The sequence below is a fragment of the Argiope bruennichi genome, chromosome X1 (genome assembly GCF_947563725.1).
Source record: "Argiope bruennichi chromosome X1, qqArgBrue1.1, whole genome shotgun sequence".
In the NCBI taxonomy this organism is placed as follows: domain Eukaryota; kingdom Metazoa; phylum Arthropoda; class Arachnida; order Araneae; family Araneidae; genus Argiope; species Argiope bruennichi.
The window spans coordinates 67,748,814-67,767,063 of record NC_079162.1 but is presented as its reverse complement, the minus strand read 5'-3'; the positions used below and the strand labels follow the sequence as shown (position 1 = coordinate 67,767,063).

At 26.5% G+C, this 18,250-nt stretch overlaps 1 protein-coding gene across 3 annotated transcripts in view; it reads right to left on the bottom strand.

Annotated features, from left to right (window-relative positions):
- The window catches only part of LOC129958835 (transmembrane protein 151B-like), a 274,598-nt gene extending 265,449 nt beyond the window's left edge, over positions 1-9,149 (bottom strand). Inside the window, exon 1 of one of the 3 annotated variants that reach the window (XM_056071548.1) lies at positions 9,046-9,149. Coding sequence is in view for 1 of the 3 variants with exons in the window: in XM_056071550.1 (XP_055927525.1) it covers positions 9,046-9,072 (27 nt within the window). In the remaining 2 variants the exon portion in view is untranslated. The remainder of the gene's footprint in view (positions 1-9,045) is intronic. The other 2 variants (XM_056071549.1, XM_056071550.1) reach the window with 2 other exon arrangements.
- Between the last annotated feature and the right edge of the window lie 9,101 nt (positions 9,150-18,250).

Here is an 18,250-nt window from a genome sequence, read left to right as displayed (position 1 = left end):
TCTATAAGATTTGTCTATTTGGCAATCCATTGTAAAGATCTGAAAATACACAAAAAATTAACTAAATTGAAAACCCAAAATACTGAACAGAAAAACATATATTCGTTTTCAAATAATATAAAGCATTTCATCAAGGCGTTTTTATTTCTACATGCATTTTTAAGTTTGAAAAAAAAACTCGTGAATTATTATTCAACTCAATAGTTTTCAACAGCGGTGGTGTCATTTTTTTCAATAAATGTTGCGTTGCTCTTTTTATTTTAGCAACATTTATAAATTAAAGTAATAAATAAGGAAAAAATGAAAGTTTAATTATATATTTAAATGAATTTAGGTAAATTTGTCTAATTATAGTGTATTTGATGAAACGCGTTTTTTGCTTCAGTCAAAACTGTAGTTAGTAAACAAATTTATTAATCAATTACTTCATTATTTATAATTAATTAGAAAAGAAAAATGTTAACAGAGCAAATATTAGTTCCTATGTTGTATAAGATTAATACGTTTCTTTTTATATAGCACTCTAGATATATATTTATAAATATATAATTGATCTCACATTTTAAATTTAAAAAATAACATATAACGCTTTGATACAGCTGAACATACATAGCTTTTTTATTCCTTATCCGAAAACTAGTGAAACTAATAAATTTAATTCAATTAGAGTTATTAAATGTCTTTATGCCAGAGATACTTTATTTAGAAAAGAAGAAGGTCTAAAACTAAGATATATTTTTCTTTACATATATTTTTCTATACAAGATATATTGTGATTAAAGCATATTATTTTCTAATAAAAATCTATCACCCTTTTTACAGAATACTTTTACGAAGATTTACTGACATTTCTTATTATTTAACCCCATAAACTACAAATAAGCCTTAGAATTAAATTTGTTATTTTTAATGGGAATATTATATGTTTAATTTAATTATATTAACATAATATTTTGAAACAATGTGAGAACTAATTAGCGACAGATCTTATAATTTCGGACAATATTCAGTTGATAAAAACAACACTTGAATCGATACATCTCTTCCACGCTTCCAAACCACACTAGCCGAAAAACATTTAACCCTAGACTTCAGATACAGCTCATGCCAAATCCACACACATGGAGGATTTTTAGAAATTTGTGTTTGGAACCTGAAGCCCTCTATCGCAGAAAACGAATCCTCAGTAGCAGGTCCACTATCGCCTTTCTTTTATTTAAAAAAAATGTGATTTCTTTGTCGATTGCCAGTTTGAAATGATAAATTACTTCTAAATTCACCTCACAGGCACAACGCCGTGTTGGTCTGCTGATGAGGTCTTTATTTTGGAGGACATGGGGGCTTTAGATTCAAAATACGATTTCACTAAAGCTTGGAAAGGGGTGCCAGCTTAGGTATCACTCTCGTTTTCTGATCATAGCTCAAAATTTCAAGATACATTTCAAAGTAGCCTCTTTCTTGTTTCAAATCGCGACATTAATATAGATAGATTACACCAGTCAGTTCAAAGGCATAACTGAATATTTATGTTGTTACTTAAAAGATGAAAGAAAACCCCCAAGGTTTCTCTTTATTCAATTCTAAAGAAACTGATTAAAAGATTTCTTAGAATAGCTCTTTTTTAACTATTTGGATTTGTGAATTAAAAATACGACTCTAATAATAATTTCAAATTCTTTTAAACAGATAAGTTTTATCTTCTTTTTAAATAGATTTTATACAAATAATTTATACCCAAGTAACAGTCGGAAACAATTTTTTAAAAAAAGTAATCAAATACAAACAACTGGGTGAAAAAATACAGGAGAGCAAAAATTATAGATATACATTATAAATTAGCACAAAATAGATATAAATAAAATAAATAAATTTAAAAAATTATCTTTTTATTGAGCATTATAAAACTTGAAAAGGGGGTGGGGGGATATTTTTCTGAACAAGTTATTCAAAACTTTCAGCGGTAATATACATATCCTCACAGATTGAAATCAAAACATTATTAATGGGTAGATTACAACCAATTATAGGGCATTAGAACATATAAAATGCATCATTATATTCGACTAATTAAATGTGATATTATGTCTTAACATTCAAATTAAAATGTCAGTGAAAATAAGAACAGTAAAAACTGCCATTTGTTTTTTTACATTTAAAATGAAAAAAGCAATACAGTATTGTTTTTAAATTTAAATTTCCTCATTTTCTTCTTAATAATTGCTCAAAATTATTTTTATATTAATAATTACTCATAATTTCATTTTGCTAGAAACTATTATTATATCGAAGAAAGATATACTATAATAGAAATCAATCATTTTTATTTATCATTAAAAAACTTAACATGCTTTGAAATTGAAAATAGAACGCTTACTTTGCTTCAAAAAAAATAACGATGCTCATTTTTGATGGACATATTTATGGAATTATTTTCAGTTTTGTGAAAATTAATTTTTAAATGCGTTAAAGATTGAAAGACAGTTCCTTAATTGCTTGAATGAAATGGTAAAAATAAAAACTTTATCTAATAAATTGTAAGTGAAGTTGCAATGAAAAAATAAAACTTCTTTATCTAAAGACTTTAAATTTTAAAACAAACCTATCATAAAAGTAGAAAATAAAGGAATATCCTTATTATCTTGAAGCTGCGGTTTTCTTTCCGTTTCTTCTTTTTGACAGAAGCTTAAATATTAGATTGAATTACCATTTTATCTTAAATGCATTTCATTTATTTTCACTGATGCAGAAAAAATAATATGCCATAATGGAGTTAAATTTGACTAGTGCAACATTTACAGTCGCGTTTTGATTAGTAATTTCTGTGAATCCTTTAAATAGAATTTTAAATAATTTTATTTATAAGTTTCATTGTATTAACTTGCCTTAATCTATAAATTATAAATACTTAATATCTGGTTTCCTTTTTTTTTTTTTTTTTTTCAAATCTTAAGGCAAGAAATTCTATTAGTGCTTGATTCTAAGACAAAAGTCTATCCGAAACTTTCTCGCCTACTTCCTAATAAAGATATTATCCCCATCCTTAAAATTGAATATTGTAAACTTTGAGAAAAATAGTGAACTTCACAATTCTCAGACGTCTACTTTTAGAGTACCACGCATTTTGTGCTTTGTAGTATAATTAAGAAAACAGAGCATGAATTTTGGACACCTTTTTATCTATCTATTAAAACCAAATTTTAATGCAGAGCTATTATTTTAGTAAAAAGATAGCCTACCAAAATTCATTTATCTAAATCTGTACGTTTTTGATTTATTAACTTTACATGTATGTGAATATAGATATTTACATTCAGTTGACTTCAGTCTCACATCAAAAATTAGTTCAAAATTTGACAAAACCTATATTCTTGTTACTGAAACTGTGTACCAAATTCTGCACTTCTAGATCTTTACATTTTGTAGTTATAATGTTCAATTATACTCGGATCAAAACAAATTCTGATTGGATTTTGTTCAAATTTTTATAGGTGTCTGCAAATTTAGTGTAAAGAACTTATACCAAATTTCATCCACCTAGCTTAAATAGTTTTCAAGTCGTTGTGTTCATAGACAGGCGTAATTCTGAGAATGTGATTTTCAAACACAAGGTGATCTAGAACATATAGATTCGAAACGAACTCCAATCTTTTTTTTTAACTGCAATATTTTCTCTTTGCAACTTTGTATATCGAAACTAGAAAAAGATATTTAAATGAAGAATATATGTTTCAAAATCGCTGAAGGATTTATATTATTTATTAGATACGAAATTAATGCTAATTAATACATTTTTTAAACATAGTGGAAAATATTTTAATTTCCTTCAGAGAGAATCATGGAGAAGGGTTTAAGAAACATTTCAGGTGATTTTTCTTAATTTTTTCTAATGCTGCTGACGATTATCAAACAATCAAATATTTCTCAATTGTATACTTGTAAAATCAAAAAGAGTAAAAAAAACTTACTCAAACTTATTCATCGATTATCAAAGAAATGATTTCATCATCCGACGTTAATTTCAAACACGGTCTGCTAATTTACTTTAAATATTAACAATGAACTTTACAAATAAAATTAAAGCATTCTTCTAGAATGCTTTATATATATGCTTTGTGTGTGTATGTGTATATTATATATATATATATATATATATATATATATATATATATATATATATATATATATATATATATATATATATATATATATATATATATATATATATATACTCAAATTCTAAGATAATGAAGGATAAACATATAGCTTTTGAATTTCGTGTTACAGTAATATTTCAACATAAACAAGAATTTCATTTCAGACCGTTGTTGAACTCTAAGCTACTTAAGATTCAAAAATTTCCACTATAGGTAATGTAGCGCATAATCTTAAATTTGGCATTTTAAGCTCCACAAACTATAACAGTTTGTTTCATTTGTGATATTTGAAACAGCGGCACACAAACTCAAAAAACTAACGTAACAGTTTTCACAAGTACCTGCTTCGCTTAATGGTGGTAATAATGCGGCAAGATATTAGCTCGATAATGGTAATTCCCAAAGAATCTTAGGTAATTTAACGCATTATGTAGCAATTTTATTGTGAAAATAGCCTGTTCTGAGACAAAAATACACTTTATTCTAAGTACTTAGAAACGACTCCCAGATATAACTAAAATATTAATTATATGTAAGAAACGTATGAAACTTAAAAGATTAAAGACTTTTTTATCTTATGGTTTCTAGAATGACAAAAACGGTCCTTTACATTATCTTCTGCAATTATAAAAATTTTCTGCTTCAGGCTTTTGAATAGTATTTTGTTCCAGTATCTAATGAGAAAATAACAAATCAAGAATCTAATGAATAAAATAATACCCCTACTTTGTATTGTTTTTTGCTTCCTAACAAAGATTGCATAAATTTAAATTAATTCCTATTTAACTGATTGAAAGCAGTGTAATTATAAAAAAATTAATTTCAAAATTAATTTTTGATAATAATTAATTATTTTCCTACTTTGTTTAAATTGAAATTCCGCCAAAATGTTTATTTTCTTAAAACTTATAAATAATCAAAATCGTTTATTTGGTTTATTTAGAATTTTTTGAAACGTATGACCAAGAAAAAACAGCTATTTTCATAATTTTTAAATATCAAATATACTAGCAAATTCACAATCACCAGACGGAGATATGAACAAAAGAATTTTTAATTATTCATATACTCAGATAACAAAAAAACATATTTTTTTCATTTGTTTCATGTTTTATTATTTCTCTCAAATGACTTGATTAAATGGTTATTTTGTATAAAAAGTAGCATTCTTTTCATTTTATTGAATGCATAATATTTATCATATTCATGAGGGACCGATGAGTTCAGATTTCACTAGAGGAGTTGAGGAGTTCAAATAAAAATTATGATCAATAATTTATGCATGTAAAATACTTCATCTATCCCTAATTAAATACATTGTGCTAATTTTTTACGTTCGGTCTGACATGAAAAATATTACATTTTTTTATAAAATTTAATAATTCATATTTAAAAGGAATGAAAACTCGTCCCAAAAAAGAATTAGAAAGAACATTTCTCTACATTTGATTAATATTTTTTTTTCTTTTTCTTCATTCAATTTTGCTGAAATAAAATTTTTAATTACCATATAAAGTGAATAGGTAAAATAAGTGGTAATATAAATAGAATTTTGATTCAAAATTAATATATTAACGATACTTTTCAAACAAAAAAATTAAGTTCAAAAGTAATTATACTTCTAATTTAAAAATGGCAATCGTTCAGTCTTCCCTGCATCCTTTAATATTTCTTGAGTTTTTTTTTTAAGTTTTAATACAACAGATGACTTTATATAGAATGCTAAACAGATATTTATTTAATTAAATGAACGTGTGACAATAGTATCGTTTTTTATTGTTTTCATTTTTCTGCAAAAATGTATTGTCTCTCAGAAGGAAAATATGTATACATACATTTAAAATTTCAAGTTTCTTTAAATAACTAAGCAGAAATTCCTCTAAATCATATTTAAATTTTTTTAGAATTAATTGTAATGCATAACAGAATTTAGAATTTACTGTTCAATACAATTTTATAATTACTTCTTTCGATTGGGAAATGTATTAAAAGCTTGGAGTTTTAAGACAAAGCAGTAATTAATGAAATTTGGCATATGTATACACAAAAAGAAATTTATATACGTATAAAAAACATATGTATAAAATATATAAAGAAAGAATTTGAAATATTTCAAATCCATTTTAAAGTATTTTCCGTATGTTAGATTCATTAAAAGAATTTGAAATATATCAATTGTGGCAAATTGTAATAATATGAATCCTTCCACTTTGTATTTCAATTACTTTTATATGTTTAAAATTCCTGGAAAAAAATTAGTTTTTTCCATTATTCGGCTTTGTAATTTATCTTTTAACCAGTCTTTGCATGTATCTGTAAAATTTTGTGCAAAAACATATTTATTCAAAATGGCGCATGCATTGCGTTGTTGAAGCTATGTAATTGATAAAAAATGTAAAAAGCTGCAATAAAATTATTTGAATTTTCCAACCACAACTTAAAAAATACTGCATTGAGTAAAGATTCTTAAATTGTGAGGCAGGAGAAGACTTCAGATGAGTTTGCACTGAATACTAAATGGATAATGAAACTTTCCCTCCAACCTATCTTAAGAATTCTTTTATATTTATAAACAATTATAATTATGAAAATAATTTTTTCATAAAAATTTGTTAAATATCTAATTAAAATTTTAGCTTTTCATATTTTTATGATTAAATAATGTTCAGTAATATTATTTGGTTTGAAATTTACAGTAGCGAGAAAAAAACAAATCATTAATTTGAATAATATTTACATTAATATAAGTAATGATATATATATATATGACTTTATATTTTATAATATATAAATATAATAACAATATTTATATAATAAATAAGTTAGTGCTTAATAATGTTATAAAATATAATTTTTTTTAGTGTTTTTATATATTGCATATTGCTAAGGCGTTGCTATAAATTATCAAGGACTGGATTATTACGTCTTCAATTCATACAAATCTTTGGTCTGAATAATATTTACATTAATATAATATGTAATAATATATATATATGACTATATATTTTATAATATATAAATATAATAATAATATTTATATAAATAATAGGCTAGTTATTAATAATGTTATAAAATGTAATTGCTTTTGGTGTTTTTATATATTCCATATTATTTAGAATCAATAAGTAAACCAATCACTACCCACCATTATTATTATTATTATTTTATTAGGATTTATAATGCGAGTCATAATAAGTTTCTTTAAACAAAAATACGATCGCTGGCAAAATGCGATGTATTAAAAATTAATGATGCAATTTCTTCAAATATTTGTAATATATTTTGAACTATTTGGAATCTTTAAAGTTTTCCACAACTTCCCATAAAGGAACTTAAAATCCGTCCTTTCAAGTGAAGCGAAATATTGAGAGTGATATTATTTTGAGACAAAACAGTTTATATTGAAAGTGACACATGTATGCAAACATGCTGTTGAAACTGTCTAACTTAATAATGGACGCTTCCGAGTCTTCGACAAATTATTCTCCACAGTGAATGACAGTTATTGGAAGATAATACTCTAGTTCAAATTTCAAAATGGATTCGATCATTTCCTTCCACATCACCGCGAATATTCGTCAAACGAGTGAAAAAATGTACTACTTTCGATTTAAAATGTTAGCGGTTTCTTTTGCCAAAATTAATCACAAAAAATACATATTTTTAAAGAGGACATTATTTCAGACTTTACTTATTTATACTTTTAACTATAAATTCTAAATATCATGTCATATTATTCAAAGAAATTTTGATTAAATAAGAATAAATTTTTCAAAAAAGCACCAAATGAATAATCCGACAGTTTTTTAAATAAAATTCCCAAAAAGTACTCATGGGGGTTTTACTAAGTCTTATTTATACTTTTTATTAAAAAATGCGGGGGGATGTAATGACTATTTAATTTAATTCCCTAATTCAGAAAATTTTTATAAAATGCGTCTTTATAGAAATTCCTCAAAAAAGACTAATGTTTTTTAATAAAAAAAATTACTTCAAGAACTATTTCACACTTTTAATTATAAATATTAAAAAGTTGTCATTTTTTTAATGTTAAAGGAAAACAGAAATTAACTTTATTAAAAATTTCAAAGAGATTTCGTAAATTATTTTTCATCAGTAATAAAATTTACAAACAACTCCCATTATACTTCACTAAATCTTTAATTTAAGAAAAAAAATAATTCTTAAAAATAACTAGCAATTTTTATTTCAAGATACGGCTGTATTTAACGACCATAAAACGCCAAATTTCGAAATTTTTTATGTATTATTTTAACTGAAATAATTAACATTTTTTGACACTTTTGAGGGAATTTCCAAGATTATATTGGTTTCAAGAACAACCTGCTATACAAAAAATGCTTTATTATGACTCACATAACGCCAAAAATTAACAATTTCAAGCCGATATAATGAGCAGTCCGTTTTAAATTTATCTTGAGGAAAATATTTTTGAAAAGTTTACTCTTATCTTGTGAATTTAAGTTTGTTTTTTTTAATTATGTAATGTTTAGTAAAAGCTGAGTAAAATTTCGGTTTTATTTATTGAAAACTTTAAATTCTTTTTAACAAACATTACGATAGTTTTCAAACTGGCAAGTGAAACAGCTAACTCCAATTCTTTACACATAATATAAACATAAATATAATAATTTAAAAGAAACTCATTGCATTATGCGTTGTTATATAACAATTTATCACAAAATATGCTTTTATAAAAGGAAAAAATTTTTTAATCTAGAATGCACATCTAGAATTTTTTTCTATCTAGAAAACAATTATTTTCTACATTGAAAACAATTATTTTATAGATGCAATATCTATCAAAAATTTTCATACAACATAAACTCCTAAAAACTTTCAAGAATTCGAACACAAAATGCGAGCCTACCTGAAACGATGGATCAGTAGCTGTCATGATGAAGCAACATAACTTTCACCATACCCACGTGTCAGAGAAAGGGACTAGCCACACGTTATCCTGTAACAACTTTCTACCGCGCGATAAAATCCCGTCTGCCGCTTCTAACATCCCAAACCCGGTCACTCCTCTTCTCCACGGTCGCCAAGCAACACGCCAAAAAGATGCCAACCTCATCTCTACCAATCAGATCCCAAATTTAAATCGGACATAGCTCACCCGCTTCCAATTTGACGAAAACTTTTGGTATGTACAAATCCGAAATTCTCTTGTTAAAGAGTGGATTTTTCCCGATTGGCCCATTCTCGTTTCGTTTTCCTGCCAAGAAAGTGTCATCTGTCTTCGCTTTTCACGTTAGCGTCCAACAGACGATGACACAAATTATGTTGGGGACGGAACTAAATTGGAGAATATTCAAGGGAAAGAACTTGAGGAATGTTGTTTTGAGAAGTGCTGGCCCATAAAGTAAAGGTTTTTCCCGAAATTGTCTTAAAGAATGGCTATAATGAAGTTATCTGGAAAAAAAATGAAGAAAATGTTCTTTAGAAATAAAAAGCATTAGGGAATATTTTTTTCGTTCTTTGCGTCCCAACAGAAAATTGTAAAGAATAAATAATTAGTTTCAGAAACATTTTCTGAATTTGAATTTATTCTGTATCAAAAATAATAGGAATTATAATTGTAAATAAAAATTCAAAAATAAAATGACCACTAAAAATACTGATTTCTCCTTCATAACCAGTATACAATTTCATTGGAATTTATCTTCTCTTAAATATTTTTATAAAATTGTAGCAGTTACAGACTCTTATCTTCTCTTTTGGATACTAGATGGCGATGCCTGATTAGGTACGCATCCCATAGTGCATTGCGAGGATAATGAGAATGAGATGATATGCTGTTATGTTAAGCTGCGCGCGTGAATGTCTTCTCTTGCCTTTGTGTTTGTTTAGTGTGAATGGGATTATTAAAGAAATGTTCCTGAAAACATATGTGCTGTTGCTACCTGCACGGATAATAATAATCTACATTCCACCACAAAATGATTATTTTAAAGCTTTACAAATAATAATTCGCTAAAACCTTTTTATGTTTTACTCATATCTTAAATATGCATTTCAAAGACAATTTAGCATATCTTTCTTATTAAAAAAGATACTTCAGCATTAAATAAAATTTACTGATAAATTTTGAGAGAAAAAAAGTAACCTAAATAAAAAATCAATTTTCATAAAAATAATTTGCCCATTTTCTCGCCTTTAATAACAGATTAGGATAAAAAGAATATTTAAAAAATTATCGGATTTTCAGTTCGTTTTGCATGAAAAACGAATTAAATTTTCTTTTAACGGAAAATTAATATCCAAACAAAATATGCAAAGAAGTAAAGGGCTTATTTTAATTTCCAATAACTATTACAAAGCTATAATAGGATGGGAAATTTTAATTTTAAAACAATATATATATATATATATATATATATATATATATATATATATATATATATATATATATATATATATATATATATATATATATATATATATATATATATATATATATATATATATATATATATATATATATATATATATATATATATATATATATATATATATATCTTTGAATTGCTTTTAGGAACAAATATGCTAATTCTTTTATTTAAAAAATTATAATACTATGAGAAATTAATTGAAACAAAATATAATTTCACACTCTTTGGAAAAAATTTGATTTCTTCTCCAAACAAAAGAAAAATGTAATATATATATATATATATATATATATATATATATATATATATATATATATATATATATATATATATATATTAGAAAATGTAATATTTTGGAAATTTTTAGGAAGTTTTGAGTTTCTTCTACATCAAAAACATGTTAAAAAATACTTTAAAGGGAAAAGGGGAACAAGCCATTATAAAGCGGAAAAGGAGAACAAGACATTATAAAGGAAAAATAAAGAGGAACAAGATACTATAAAAAGAAAAATATATAAGAAGCAACAAAATACTATGAAAAGAAAAAAATCTTCAAAAGGCCCGAATATAGTAAAGAATATTTTGTATGTTCGTTCCAATGCTACACACCAAACTATGTATTGTAAAGTTATTGAATAAAAGAGAATCATGAAACTACGTTCTAGAAACAATTAGGCAGACTTTTTTTATAAGAAATCGAGGCTTTTTCTTGGAAATCCAGGGTAATTTTAATTTGAGTCAAAAACTATTCGCATGTTAAGCAACTAAGCAATGTGTTTTTCTAACCATAAAATGTTTTCAAACCACTACTCCCAAGCTGTTTAGGAATTGCAAGTGAAAGGGACTAGATTAATGCTTTCAGAAAAGTGAAGCAAGTTCGTGCGAAGCAAATAGTTTTTATTCCTTTTTTAATTAAAACGTTTTTGAGAAAAGCCGAGTGAAAGGAATAATACACAGAGAAAGTTATTCATACGCAAATCGCATCGCTTTATATGCAAAGCATTTGTAAGGCTGTAAACACAACCACATGCAAAGATAAAATTTTCTTTTCAAAATAATTCTGAGATTTTGTGTCAAAGCATTCTCAAGAGAGATTTTCAGAACTTTCTTCAACAGCTTAGGAAATATAAAAACTTTTAAAAATTAACACTTCTTTAAATTTTGAAGCATTTTCTAAAAATATCGCGGAATTTTTCTTAAGACTCACAGTGAAACTGAACAACAAAAGGCGGTTCTAAGAGATATTCTTTCTAAGTTCGATCGTTTCTCATGCACGTTAAAACCAAAAATTTAATTATTTATTTTCGGAGAAAAAAAAACTCTGAAAATAATATCTCATTCCTTTTCTCTTGCTCTTGCTTGAGGTATGCAAAGAGAAAGTATTCAAATCTTGAAAAAATTCCACCTCAAGATTTTGAGGAATCTCCACATCTTGAAAATCTCTGAAACAGAAAAAAAATGCTTTTTTTTATTATTATTATTTTGCCTGTCGGTAAGTCTGTCGACGAACATTATGAATTGAAAATGAAACGAACTAGGTAAATAAAATTACATTAAGTTTTATATCAGACAATTAAATCTTGAATCCTATTTCAGACAAAATCCATCAAGAGAAAATCTGTTATCCAGCCATGTGGATACAAACACAATAATTCGAAAATATAACTATCTAGATGAATGAAATTTGTCACCTGCTTTTATTGCCATATTTGAATCAAATTTTAATTAACTATTCTTCTTACTATCGGTCATTATATCTATACGAATATGTGTAAGAGCAATAAGGGGGCCTGTAGTAACGAAATGATAAGGTTCCAGGTTCGGAGCCTGGCGGTTTAAGACTTGAAATTCGATACCACGGGAAAACAACTGAGTATTTCGCCGCTGGTGCACAGCAAATCCGTTGAATACAAGTGCTGCCCCCCTCACACACACACATTGACATGGCATTAATTCTTGGTATCGTCTTATGTGCCGCCCTCGTCATCTGATCCATGCTTCAATTCTAGGTTCTTCCAATAATAACCCTCGAAGTGCTTCTAAATGAGACGTAAATAAAACTAAATATCGTAGCAAGTGAGCAACGCAACAAGGAAACTTAAATGAATTTTAGCACATTTTTTAACGCCAAAATTATAAATTTGTATGAAATTTCGAGTCTAACCCATAAAATCGAAAAGGACCAAAATACATACTTGATTTATTTCGTTAGAAACAGAATTCTTACAAAATATGCTCCACATTTATGGGGACAAAGGGAAAACACTACAACTGATTTTGTTTGTTATCTGAAAAAGAGAAGTTCGTCAGTTCGTCTTTCAATTAGTCACAGCATTTCGAAGATGTTAATTGCACTAATATGAGAACAATATAGTATCGCAATAGAGATTCGGTTTAAAAGTCGGAGAATTTCAAGAACGGAGCTGGAGTTTTGCATGTAAATTTGCTGTATGTTAAAATTTCTGTCGTCGCTTGCTTACTTTAGTGAATCTTGAAAGTTCAGAGAATGAGATTTAATTTCAGGATCTGATGAATAATTTCAAATTAAGAGGCCATTCTATGTGCCCATTATATACTGATCTCATAAATAGTCAGATTATTCATCGATGGATTTCGTAAAACGGAATATTAATCTAGTTAAAATTAGCAGAAAATAGGTTTTACAATTGTTTAAAATTCAAGGACAGAATTAAATATTCTGAATTTTTTTTCATTATAGATAGGTAATTAGATTTCTAATTTGGAGAAAACCAAATATCACAGCTAGAGGAAAACTAAAAGCGGTTTCTCCCAAATCTGTGATTTTTCAAAAATATGCAGTTGCCACGAAAATAAAGACCCATAAATAAATATAATGATCTTGAAACAAGAATAATAATGAAACAAAACAAATTCATATAAGAGATATCATATATTGCATGATTCTCTAATAAGCACAATTTCCTACTTATTTTTACCTCCAGGAAAACCAAAAGAGGTGGAAATTATTATTTTTTATCATTTATTGTTGACTGTTAATCATTTAATGATGCTTTTCTTTATCCATATTAAATTTTTGTTGTTACATTTCTATTTTTAAACAAAAATGGAATCTCAAAACTTTTTAAATGGAACAATGGAATCACGAATCATTTAATGTTTGTTCCAATTCCACTTTGGAAAACGCATAAATGGAACTGCAAATCCTTTGATGGTTCTTTTTTATTCATGTTACAGTTTTGTTGTTACAATACCATTTTCGAATAAAAATGGAATCCAAAAACTTTTTAAATGGAAAAAAGGAATCACGATTCACTCAATGTTTGTTCCGATTCCATTTTGGGAAATCGCAACAATGGAATCGTGAATCATTTAATGATTTTCTTTTATTGATGTTACAGTTTTGTTGTTACAATTCTATTTTTGAACACAAATGGAATCCTGATATTTTTTACCACCTATAACAATAAACACCTACCAATGAAAAAATTAATAAAGACCTCACTTAGATAATGTCAAAGCCAACCACTTCTAAACATAATTCATGTTATAGTTATTTCGTAAAAGTGAAGATAAATTGATGAATTTTCAAAAACAAACATTTATGCAATCATTATAAGCAATCAGTTTTCCCCCCTGAATTCAATCGGACATTTTACAAAGCATTTTTATAATGTATTCAGATGTTGTTCATTTTCATGATTATTTGTTTTAATATTATTTCATTTCATTTTATTTTATTGTAAACTACACTTTTTTTACTTTTTATTCAGATTTATATTATCATAAATAACTGAAATTTTGAGCGTCCACTTTCATTTTTAATTTATTGTACACTAGCTTACTTATTTTATATCCGGTGTTATTAGGAAGGTGTATAATTTCGTGTCTAATATTTCTAAGGTTAAAAAATCATTTATAGAAAATAATAAACAAAATCATTATATCGTTTGTTGCTTTGTTAAAATTTGATCGTCTGATGCTTTATTTATTAAATTAAGCACTTTTAATATTAGTTATTAGATTAAAAAATTGAAACATTACTAATTTAAAACTAAACACAAATTCAATTAAAAACAGAATATTAGTTTAACGAAACGATTTAAAAAACTACAAAAGTTTTGTTTCCATAAGTAATTAATAATTTTTAAAGTATGCTACAAAATTTAATTAAACTTTGCGAGTAACAACTGAGTGCTAGATAATTAAAAATATTCAAATTTCTGTAATATTTCCATTCTACAAGAATGACAACATTAAAGATAAAATAGCATTTTCTATTTGTTTGGAAACAAACTTTAATGATTGAAAAATCTGATTATTTTCAGAAACTTTCCAAGAAAATCTTTTTAATGTTTCGTAGTATTTTTATCCAAAGTTGGAAGAACATTTATTGAGAAGTTTGGACTTAAATACATCAGCTAAACAGAATTCTGACACTTTCTCTTTCTTCGGAAAGAAGAATACCCCTGCAGGGTACAATTTTGGACTTGCCAGGTGAAGCCTTACTCACAAGTTCAAAAGGTTTGCTAATAGAGGGTGCTTTTATTTTTTGTTCAACATTCAAATAAGGATTCCTATTGAGTTTGGAATTCTATCGATCTCGTATGGATTCATGCAATTCACTTTTATTTTCGCGTACAGGAAATGTACAAAGAAATGTAGTGTAATCGACAAAAATTTCACCTCGAGGTTTTGATGAATCTCCACGTTTCAGAACTGCTGGGACCAAAAAAAAAACTCTATTTTGAATTATATCTGTTTGTCTGTCTGTCTGTCTATCTGTGAACGCGTCTATCTGGCTATCAGTGAACACGATAACTCAAAACTGCTCTGAGCTAGACGGATGAAATTTGGTATATGGTCTCTTATCCAAATGTTTAACATTCTATCAAATTTTGAATGAAATCCATTACAAGAAATTCTGTCTGTCCAGTTGTCCGAATATAAGTAAACACCATAACTACAAAATGTAAAGAGCTAGATAAACTATATTTAGACGCAGGTTTAGCATCAAAAGTGCATATTCTTATCATATTTTGAACCAAATCCGTCAAGGGGCTGACCGTCTGTAGGTCTATAGTTTTCCACTCATGTAAAAACGATAACTCAAAATTGTAATGACTGAACTAACTGTAATTTGATATATGATCTTATGACTACAATTGTTGTTCTATGTCAAATTTTGATTGAAATCGGTTGGAAAATATGGCGTCCAAATTATACACTTGATTTATTGGTGCTTGTGTATTAACCGCATCCAAGGATTAATCGCCAAAGTAAGTACCATAGATTCAGTAAAAATGCTAAATTCATATCAAATATCTATATCTCGCAACTATTGTTCGCTATTACCATGTAAGATATTCGTGGTATCACCCAAGGTCCATAATTAATGCTGTAGAATGGGGATAAAACCTTTATTAAAGAGTTTGAGAGAAAGTTTGGAGGAGACCACCGATTAATATATATCCCACTGATCAATATAATACTTCGTAATATTTGTGAGCAAAATTTGAAAACCTATTAAGTGCTTTGAATTTCTATTGAATTTAATTTTTTGCCACTAAAACTTTCCATGTGCTTCATAATATTGCAACTAAAATTTGAAAAGAAAAACCTATTCAGTTTTTGGGTGTCTATAACGTTCAAGCAAAAAAAAATGCGCTTCAGCTTCATTTATATACATTTATCAACTATTTCATTGGAAACATTAGAAAGATTTCCAACTAAGAAAAATTGCTTTAATAGTTAGCGAGAAAATAAAATTGTATCTCGAAATGCTCTTTTTTTTTTCTTGCATTCTTGCAAAAAATATTTGAATCTATTTTGTGAAGTTCATGGCACATTAAATAACATTAACACTCAACCATTAAAAAAAGGATAAAATGCTGACAGGAATTCTGTAATATTTTTTTTTCTTAGAAAGAAGGAAAGAAAAAAGAAAATACATTCTCCTTTTCTCTCCTTAGTAACGATTATTTTAAACATTTGAAATTTAACCTTCAAATAATATAAATTGAATATTTCTTACTTAATTGAATTTAAAAAGGGTCTTTAGAAGCTTGCCAGTACGGTATCTTTCTGAAAAATTAAAAATACTTTTAAAAATATTCAAAATGTCCATGTTGTGATTTCAAAATCATTTGCTCTCTTAATTTTGTTTTATTTTATTTTATATTTTTATGTGAACTTTGAACTTCATTTCAGCAGACAAATGTAGTTTGTATCCAATTAAAATGTGCTTGTATTTTTTAAGCAACTAAAGATTCTTAAACTGCCTCAATATTTTCTTAAATTCTAATTAATAAATGTTAATTAATTATTAATTATCCATCAATGTTTTAAAAAATGATAAATTATTAATTTTCGGTCAGTTTTTCTATATTGTGATTCATTATTTATTAATTGAAAGTCATTTAATTATGATTAAGTGCAGTGCATGACAAAAAAATGAAATTTTTAAGCTGATTTCTTATAGCTATTATAAAGTTTATAAAACATAATCAAAGACAAAAATTTCAAAGGAAAAATTCAACCTCAAAATCCATTACCTCTGCTGCTTTCTAACAAAAATGTGGGTTGTTTAACAAGAATCCCAGTTTGAATTTTAAAGTGCTCAAATAAAATTTTGGGCACAGTTAATCGCAGTTTTTAATTATGTAATCTCAACTATTTTGAAAAAAACTTCAATCAGATGAAAGCTCGTCCTGAAAACTCATTAACCTTTTAGCAACTGATTATTTAATGGCTTTAATGATGGAATATAATTTTTTTTTCTAATAGAATTAAGCATCAATATAAAATACCTTTTTTATTATTGAAAATTTTAACACTATTTTTATTCGAATGCTTAACTTTATTCTCATATTTAAATCCCTGATAATGAATCCAATTCGCTTTTATTATTGTAACAGTTGTAAATCAGTATTTTAAAACAATACTTTATTTGTATTGACGGGTGCCATCTTGTGGATTAAAATGAATGAGAACGCTTGTAGTGACGACTGAAATTTCCAAGAAATTGTACTTGTGTTTTAATGAACATCATATTATTTTATCAATTTGTTTTATAAACTTGCTAGCTTTGGCGACCAGCTGGTTTGTTGGGATTATCGGTTGCGTTTAGTTTCTATTAAATCTCTAATACGTAACTTGTTACTCATGATTTCGTTAACATGTTCCTTATACATATTCATAATTCCGTTAACAAAATATTTTAAACATCAAATCAGGCATTAAAGTCGTGTTATTTTAACAACTTTACACATATTCTGTTTATTGTGTATATGAAACTGAGTCACAATTCCATCATTTTGCTCTTAAAGATTCAAGTATCTGATAATCTGTTTCAAAATTGCATGCTGTCTTTTACATAAATGTAAATTTACTTTCTGATTTCTCCAGTAATCTGCACAGACGATAAGCAAAATCTTTCTTCCTTAGCTTTCAACAATGCGATAAAAAAACATGATCGTACATTTGATGAAATAATGAAAATGGATTGAACATTATCACAACAATAAACTATAGTTAAAGATTATACAAAAAAAAATATTATTAAATAATTACCAAAATTATGGAAAAATTTGAGTTTACAATGAAATTGGTTTCATTAAAAAGACATTTTTTTTATTTTAAAATGTTGTAAAAGTCAGATTGTGCAGTCAGATTGCGTGTGAATCGAATATTAACACACAC